Source organism: Habropoda laboriosa, unplaced genomic scaffold, assembly GCF_001263275.1.
Source record: "Habropoda laboriosa isolate 0110345459 unplaced genomic scaffold, ASM126327v1 scaffold447, whole genome shotgun sequence".
In the NCBI taxonomy this organism is placed as follows: Eukaryota; Metazoa; Arthropoda; class Insecta; order Hymenoptera; family Apidae; genus Habropoda; species Habropoda laboriosa.
Genome location: NW_017100624.1, coordinates 926,299 through 935,548, shown reverse-complemented (window position 1 = coordinate 935,548; position 9,250 = coordinate 926,299). Strand labels below are relative to the sequence as shown.

General features: G+C 35.7%; 1 protein-coding gene across 3 annotated transcripts; it reads right to left on the bottom strand.

Moving 5' to 3' along the window:
* Positions 1-4,867, bottom strand: LOC108576756 (protein ROP). Of its 3 annotated transcripts, none has more exons than XM_017939814.1 (11): positions 4,820-4,867; positions 3,118-3,414; positions 2,723-2,826; positions 1,752-1,900; positions 1,472-1,687; positions 1,303-1,401; positions 1,020-1,227; positions 684-932; positions 393-583; positions 159-313; positions 1-83 (listed from the first exon to the last, which is right to left on the bottom strand). In XM_017939814.1, exons 1-11 carry the CDS (start codon positions 4,845-4,847, stop codon positions 22-24), a joined length of 1,758 nt encoding a protein of 585 aa, XP_017795303.1. In that variant the 5' UTR covers positions 4,848-4,867; the 3' UTR covers positions 1-21. The 3 variants fall into 3 exon arrangements, with proteins under 3 accessions (XP_017795303.1, XP_017795302.1, XP_017795304.1); XM_017939813.1 differs by lacking the exon at positions 2,723-2,826 and adding an exon at positions 2,301-2,404; XM_017939815.1 differs by lacking the exon at positions 2,723-2,826 and adding an exon at positions 2,301-2,404 and having other exon boundaries at positions 690-932.
* Positions 4,868-9,250: the final 4,383 nt, after the last annotated feature.

The window sequence follows — 9,250 nt, the reverse complement described above, 5'->3', positions numbered from 1 at the left end:
GTTTACAACACAGAAGTCTCTTTATACGTGAAGCTTACTCAAGTCATCTAAGAAGGATTTTGGTGTAATTATATGCGACGAACCTGATGCAAAGTAATGAATTATTATTAAGACAAATTTCTTACTTACCAATTATTTATTATAATTTCAATACTTACCAATTATTACTTCCCAATTTTTCAAAGCATTTGTAACTTCATAAGCACACCGTATTTCAGAGAAGCAAACGCCGCCGACAACAAAAACAATTAATCGTGGTACGTTCTTAATGGTTTGGGAGCCTTTATCTTTATGCCAATGCCCGTATCTTGCGCTAAAAATAAATTATGATATGTTACAAAAATATTTACATACAAATATATATATTTTATATATATAAGTTGTTATTATACCTAGTTGGTGCATGATATCCCGAACTTGCTGCACGTCCAGCAAGAAACGGGAAATGTTTAGAATCAAGTTTATCTTCAATAGCGTCTTCCATAATATCCTTCATAACGGGAGTCCAACGACTCATTTGATAAGTTTGTTCTGTAATTCTTTCTTTACGTGGCACGGTATATAATTTTCTGCGGTTTCCACCCTACGAATATATAACAATAAAATAATACAGAATCAGAATATATAACAATAAAATAATACAGTATGTAATTTATCAGTAACTGATAAAGCAAGATACCTACGTCTACAACAATATTAATACTAAGATTTGCCATGTTTACTATGGTTTGTTTGTCATCAGCAGATATTTGGGCGTGATTAACTAAACGATTAAGATTTTCTTCGGAAATGCCATTTTTACTAATAACATACAATGCAATAATTCGTAATTTATCTAAATGATGCACAGTTTGATCAAGTAAAATTGGCGTAATATTTTTCATTTGATCTTTGATACGTTCGCCTTCAGCGTCTGTACCCATTGCTAAATCCTTGTAAAACATAATACATAAATGACGTTATATTTAATAAATAAGTCATAATGATGTACATTTAAAAATATTTTATATACAGCATACCTGTTCTACTTTACATAATTTATCCACTTTTTCTTGGTAACGTTTCATACAGTCTTCTGCTAATTGCAAATGTGTCGCATATTTGCTCAATTCTTTTTGATATTGTGGCATTTTCTTGATCATTTGTGAAAGATCCCTCATGCTTTGTTTGTCTCCCTGCGGCATTCTTTTCGACTCTGTGAATTTCTTTAAATTTTTGGTAACATTTCTGGAAACAAATTAGATATTTTGTAAACGCAGCAGTATTTTCTTATTTGACTAACTTTGAAATTATACCACTTACTGTGAAACTACAGCAATGTGCTGATGTCTCAGTTCTACCCACAGATCGTCATTTTCATCCAATAATACTTCCTTTTGTACTCCTGCTGACGCCTCGAATCTTATAAAAAAATTTTAGTGTTAAAATGTCATTTGAAATTAATCACTTATGAGCGTATTGTTGCATTTACCTATAAACATCATTATCAATGTCTAACAGATCATATGCCATAGCTTGCAGCGTCAACTCGTGTAATAGCGGAGAAACACAATCAAATCCTCTGTCTAGAATAAGTAATTGTGAACGTGCTTTCTCAGGTCCTTCACCCATTGTTGGTTCATCCGCTTTGTAGGCATCTAATTTTTGTTGAACCATATGTGCTAGCTCTACATTTCGGTCAAAGTCACTGTTGGAACGAAATGTATAGTTAAAAATACTAAAGTAAATTGAAAAAAATATCGATTCTATACCTTCGATATCTAACTGACGGATATTCTCCAAGAGTAGCGCAAAGTGTCGCGATCTGTTCGGCTATTCTTTCCATATTGGCTGTTCTCATGTTGGAGAAGGAAGGATTATAAAAGCAAGCGAATGTTTCACGCGAGTCCAAAGAGAAAACCTGTTTAATTATTTACACCTTTTAGCGTTATCTTTACATCGATTATTAAATCTCGAACTATTGTAATTTTATATTTCAAGCAGTGTAATTAATTTTAGCAGATTACATATATATATATACATACATTGAAAACGAAAAATAGTTAATTTATAAAAGAATCACGGTAAATAACAGTATACAAAATTGCATGCATTAAATATACAAAAGACGAAAGGAAAAAACAGGAACATACAAAGGTATTTATAGAAGTCTTTCGCCTATATTCTACCCCGTAAAATAAAGAACTGAAGAAGATATAGGAAATTCTTTATATATCGAAACTCAGAAAATTCAGAATAATAACTATCGCGATTTGCAACTACTACTAGCAGCTATGATTTCTCTTTCATTTGTTCGTCACCTGCGACTCGTAAGGCAGGAAAGCGATGTTGATCTCTTTCAGGGTTTTGATCTTTTTAGCGGCGAGAGACTTGCAGAGTTCATTGAACAGCTCCTCCGGACACACTGGTCGCGTGCAAGCATGAATGCATTCCATCGTTAGTACGTGCTTTATATTGTGAGTATTGTACAAAATAGGGAAGTAGGGGGATGAAGTCAAATAATTGTGTTAACATTGGTCGTGATCACTGGTCCAGAAATTAAAAGGTTCGTGAGTCAAAATGCCATAAAAGTGTGGATAGATTGGTATATGTTAAGGGCAACAATGTTTCTGTGTGTGTGTGTACGTTATATTCGTCTGCGAAATAATGTGCCCGCCACCACGAAGAACGTAAAGTTATCAAACATTTTGTTTTCTCTGTGACAGTTTTCCTTTTGCTTTACCTGTTCTTCATACGGTATGAAAGCGATGTTGATCTCTTTTAGTGTCTTTATGCGTTTAGCTACCAGCGAGTGACACAATTGTTTGAACAACTCATCGGGACACACTGTAAAGAGATATACTTAGAATCTCAGGTGCAGTACTAAAATCGAAAGTAGCTGCCTGCCCGGCCCGCATGATATCATTCTTTTTATATTGCCTGCTTGTTAAACGTGTATTCTTGTAAGAAAGAAAGAACATTGAAGATGTATTTTCATGTGTACGCGAAAAAAATGAGAAATATGTTAAGAAAAGATAGCATAATTGAAGGATGGAATTAAATTTTAACTTGATAGTAGATTTTTTTCTTATGATAATATCCATCGTGATCGAGAAAGATTATGAATCGTTAATATACCTTCGGTGAAATAAACATGAGCGACTCTGTAAGTGGTCCTGGTAGGATTGTTGAAATCTTCGATCAATTTTTGAACAGAAGAATTGCATGGTGTGATCAAGTAGATCGCTTCCATAGTGGGCAAGGGTTCTCGTTTCTTGTTGATATCTTCCACCAAGGTAATTCCTTGAGCACTGATATCGTGCATTTTGCAGCACGCCGATACCATTCTCATAGCCAGTTGATCGACCACCAGAATACGCCATTGTGCTCCACTTGTTGCAGTTTTCTTTTGCAGAATGACTTCATTCATAATCTCTGCGAAGAAAAATAAAAGAATGATACAAAATTACGAACGACGCAGCATATGAAATTTTTTAAGCATACGTCATTGCGTTCAGTTATCGTTCTTTTCGTACAAATACTCTGTATGAAATACGAAAATCAATTTAATTTTAACGCTAGTTTGACTCTCAAACGATATTTATTTGATTTGCGTAGTATGCATAATACGAACAAAATGAAAGAAATTTTATTGACACATTCCTACAATAGTGATTATAACATATGTTACGTATTCATCGGAATAATAATAATTCTTCACAATTGATTTATAACTACAATTGAGTGATTTAAAATTGAACGAGAAATCTTTTGGCGCTCTCAACGCGTATTGATCGTTCTTACGGAGCAATGACGTCACACTTTAGACAGGATCGTGTCTAAAGAGCAAGGAACCATGTTTAAAATAATACATCGAAATAAAAGAAATTTATGGATTGTACACTTTGACGCCACCTCCGGAAAAAGGTCTTTTATATTAATAAGACATCACGGGTGATCAGATTTCATCGCAACGTAGAAATCGTTTTATGAAGAGGTGATTTACTAATTAAATTATTCAATACAGTTTGGTAGCATCGATACGTATTTCAAGATTTCGCAATGCGTAGTAATTATTGTTATTGTTTAATAAACGACGTTACAATTTCTAAAGAAAATAATGATTACTTATTTTTCGAATGTTAAAAATAATTTCTTGATTTACTGTCTTAATTAGTATTTTGTGAAAGGTATAACTCTTAATTAAGAGACTGGAAAACATACTTTGTTTATATACTTGAAGTTCTTCTGGAAAGAACTGAGTAATATTCAAAACGCAAAACAATAAATTATTACTATGCAATAAATTATTACAAATAATTACAATGACAGGTATTAACATTTACTTTGTTCAGCATACAAGCATACAAGAATAAAACGTTCTTTAAAACTAACGATGTTATTAGGGAAAGTAGTCAGAATCGTCTTTTTCTTGCTAAGAATAAAAGTTAACTGGTTTTACGAGAGTCTGACTAAATATTTACTAAGATAGAATATCAATAAAGTAAACCTTTGCAATCAATAGATTGGAAATTTGATAATAGCATATACTGGAAACCTAGATTGTTTTATACAGTAATTCGTGACATTTTTTAGACATAATTTTAATGCAACGCGTTTGTGAAATATGAGTTTGACATTTCTATCTAGCAGCCGCTTCGTAAACGATGAGCTCATCACGTCACATACGCCCCTTTGGAGGTTACAGATTCTGACAGTGGCGTAGACTATGTGATTTTCGTGTAAAATGAATATACAAGATTGCTTCGATATTACAATAAAAAAATATTTCAAAATTTTGCTTACTACGCGGAAAATTACATTATTTTTTATTACTCACTTTGACCGACTTGTGCCTTAAGCGCCATTTTGCTAGTGACTGACTTTAGGTTTGGTTACCAGGTGGCGTTTAGGAACGAAGGCGAAGATAATTCTAGAATTATCTTATAGTTCGTGATTATCTATAGTAACGTTTCTTCGTTCGAATCGATGACACTGGACCGTGGATGCTAATGTAAGTGTTTAATAAATTATTCTCCTTACTTCCAAACTTCTTTACATTATTTATGTCTAAGAAATAGATTTTATTACTGATATTGTGAAGGATGACGATGTTGTTTGATTTAATACGAATATGACAGGGTATTATGGTAGTAGGCAAGGTAGAATTTGATATTGCGGTAAATAGTGTACTTAAAAGTATTTAAAAAATTGATCGAGAACATATGGAAGCATTCGTATTTGTAGTTATGTATTGGTAAAACAAAATTGCAAAATACTGTTAGCAATTGTTTAACCGCCAAATTTTTCAAATAATTAAATATGATTGTAAACATTTTTATCTTTCAAATGATGAAAAGCTGTTGAATAACATAAATAATGTATGGAAAACATAATTTGATTAAAGTGGTAATTTGACTATTGTTGCAGTAATAAAAAATTTTGGCGGTTCTCGAATTTGTATTTTCAATATATCGATCTTGGAATACTCATCTCGAAAATCGAATGTCACTTCTCTTATCGAATATCGTTTCAAAACCCATAGTCACGTTCGGTCTAATAAATGTCGTCGCAGGTAAATAACGGATCAATTATTTCAGAAAATTTGTAATCGAAATCAGTGATATAACTCGAGCAATTATGAGAAAAGTATACATGGGATGAACGCACCACCTGAAAGCGAGAGGGGCTGGCGGCGGAGCCGCGAGAGAGAGAAGGAGAAGGAAGATCGGCTCAACGAGGACGTGAGAGGGTTTGTTCAGTTAGTTCGGATTTGTTCGCCGGTGTGTGTGGATCGTGTCGACGGTTTGCGCGCGCAACGCCAGGCAGTGTGTATGCTCGCGTTCGTAAGAACGACTCTTCGACATTTCTGCGTTTACTTTCTCCGTGATTTTGCGTATCGTTTCGTCTGCGCGCGTTCCCGTGCCGGGTTCAAAAATACGCCGGTTCGTCTCGCGTCGCATGAACGCACGGGAGAATGTGTGCCGCGGATATTGTTTAACAGTGGTAACACATTTTGACTACAGGCTGTTTCATTCGTTTCCTTATGTGACCAGTGTACTAGTGTGATACATCTTTGGCACTTGGTGTTCGGTTACAACAGTTCACGATGAAACTGGAGTATCCTTGTCGCGTCGAGGGTTGGCTGAATGTCTGTGGTGAGTACAAGTTTCCTATTTTCCTTTGCTTTTCCTACCTTTCGCGTGTTGCCGGTTAATAAGACAAGAAAGAGTGAAATTAAACGAATAGGTCGAACGAGGAGGTAGGTTATGTGTGGTTGTGTATACAAAAGTGTTTGGTACAGTGAACCTTCCAGATGCACGTGCGCTCTGTGCCACGGAAACGCTATTTTACTTATTTCGTTCATTTCGCTAGCCGGCACTCAAGCCGGGGTCCACACGCTTCGTTGCATAACAACAAGTGTAGGGGGAGTCTGTCATCGTACGAAAACTCCCTGGTCTGTGTACCGTCCCAAGAATGTCACACGCTATATTTCATGATAGTCTCTCTCTCTCTCTCTCTGCGTTTATCTCTGGGTAAACAAAGTTGACAGACAGAGAACACTTTTTTTTTTTACCTCCACGAGTGAAGAATATTTCCTTTGTATTGGCGTTTATTTACCTTAGCAATCATTCGAGCGTACAAATTTTTTAACTATTTCAAATAGTCTGGATTTATCTCATTGTACGTTCGCTGTTTGAAAATCGTACATTTTCACTATTTCGATTAAACTCCTAGTACTTGTATACTGTTGCTACAAGCAAGTGTGTCGAGTTACGTAATATCCCAACGCCCATTTCTAGGTCACAGGGTGAACAAAAGATAAACGGGGTACTGTAATAATTGTTTTCTTTCGAATCAGATTTAAGTATGTAGTGAAATAGTAAGTTTCAATTACACCAAAATTATGCAGTTTAATGTTTATAGAATTTTCGAAAAAATGCAGGATTTAAAGTGTCAATATTGTATAGTACTAACTACGCATTATAATAGCATAGGGGCATATCTCGTTAATACAAATTCTCAAGTTAATTGCATCAGAAAAATACGTTGTTTACATACTTTCCACACAAATAAATGTGCCGAGTAATACGCTATAAGTCATTAGTAAGGTTACTTCCTTTATTGTACTTTTGAAGCACGGTAAACAGATCACTGTTATGTGTTTTATTTCGACAAAGTATATACGTACGTACGATACACGAGAAAGTTTCACGTATACGTTCGTTTGTTGGAAAATCAGTAGAGCATAGATTACGTTTCGAGAATTTAAGTAAGGGAAATTATGTTAGTAGGTTTAAACAACGGTAATATTGCTCATGTGATAAATCTTTTAACGGGATGTAAGAAGGTATCGAACATAATACACCGCATTACCCACCGTAATTTTATTCCGATACTAGTTAAACAATCACGCATCGCCATTGTAAATACAACTTACCCTTGACCTTCGTTCACACTTAAACACCGTCTAACGGAAAGAAGCAATAAAGACATCTGTATTAACGAAACATAAAATTCGAATATTTTAGAATATACATTTCTCAACATATATCATTTACTACGATATATGTAGTACATACATATATCATTTTTGCTAACACAATTTCTACAAATTCGCAAGGTGTGACCACAAGTATTCGTAAACTACACAACTTTAGTGTTTTTATGAAAAGCAGAAAGGCCTGAAATTTATAAAAATAATTCTTTTCTACGAAAAGAACGAACGTGTGAGAAAGCGTCGCGAAGGTGCCCTTTTATTAGAGATCGTCTGTCTCGAACGCTAATGTCGTCAGGTTTCATAACCTTCGCTTTTTCGTCAATCTCCGCGGGGTGAAGCGTCGTTCGATTTTTACGACCTTGGCAGCTCGTCCCGCGTCAAAGTTCGTTTTCACGCCCAGGCACCAGCAACACGTTACTAGGATGAACCAGAATAGTTGACGTTCAAACGCACGCGATGAATATGTATCGGCGCTAGGCGCCATAAATCGCTGTGCGGACCAGTACCGTTTGCAGAGAGACCGCTCGAGTGTCTGGCGGAGTAGCGTCGATGACACGTCGAACGGTTGCTCATTATGCGCTCGAAATAATTAGGGGATCGCGTTTCCGAATGATTCACCAGTTGTAACGTTTAATTCACTGATTTACATCGTGGATTTCACGAAGACGTTTAGCGCAATGTTTAACGAAATTGACCTTGCCTCGAGATTCGTTTCGAATTGAAAGTTTCATTTTGTTATTATAAATGTGTATTTTCTTTATAGTATGTATAAGGAGAAATGAAAGAAAAGAGGAAGGGGATAAAAGCGAATGTTTAGAAAATAGGAGGGAATTGTTCAAATTGTCGTGTTTTTTGAATTAATTGAGGTATTGATAAGAAAATTTAACACCGTACGACTTGGAAGTTAAAATAATTTCTATAATGTTCCATACACTTTTAATTCCGTGGACAGAAAAATCCGAATTTCTAAGAGAATTATTTGAAATGGGAATATTGAATTTCAGCGGAGTTACGTTTTTTCAAAACGAACGGCTCGAAACCGCGGGAAATTTGAATGCGACCTAATAGAAATAACGGAGTATATTCGACGAAAGATTTTGAATAAATTTCAAGCGCGAATATCTCGAGTGGCAGATTGCACGAACGAAAGCGCGTATTGCTGCAAGATAGAACGATTATTACGTTGCCGGTTGCATCGATTATCAGCGATTGTTTCGATTGCGTTTGTCCGCTTCCCTCATATTTTCGTTTCCTTCGTTGCTCTTTCATCGGCCTTCCGGGAACTTCAAAGTATCGAGAGGATCGTTTATCGGTCGTTTTCATCCTTTTTTCTTTCTTCTTTCTCCCCCTCCTCTCTCGACGTTTTCCCATTTGCATCGAAATGAAAACATACCTATTTGATGGCCGGTTCCCATCGCGAAGACCTTTTGTCTTTGGTCGACCAGCGAATGGACGTTCCTTGTACCGCGAATTTGTACACATCCTCTGTTCGTGGGATATTTGCGTGAACGTGCTCGTTTTCAACGAGCACTCTACTCTTTATTCGATACCTCTCCTTCCTTGTGCGTCTCGAGAACGAAACTAACAACGAGAAGATACGGGACACTTGCCTCCTTCAATTTTACCTTTTTTTTTTTTTTTTTTAAAGCGAGTTTAAAATCGTTGAAACGTAGTTTTCGTCTAGTTTCTCGTGGTGTAGTTTTTTTCTCGATCAGATTAGTCACCCGTGTTTACTGCAGTTTTATGATAATACCTATGACCTCATGCTCA

Excerpts from the sequence above, each read along its gene's own strand:
- LOC108576756 (XM_017939814.1), bottom strand. The coding sequence starts at position 4,847 with ATGGCGCTTAAGGCACAAGTCGGTCAAA. Across the intron at positions 1,901-2,722 it reads TCATACCGTATGAAGAACAG|GTTTTCTCTTTGGACTCGCG; the intron begins GTAAAGCAAAAG and ends ATAATTAAACAG. Across the intron at positions 1,228-1,302 it reads CACATTGCTGTAGTTTCACA|AAATGTTACCAAAAATTTAA; the intron begins GTAAGTGGTATA and ends ATTTGTTTCCAG.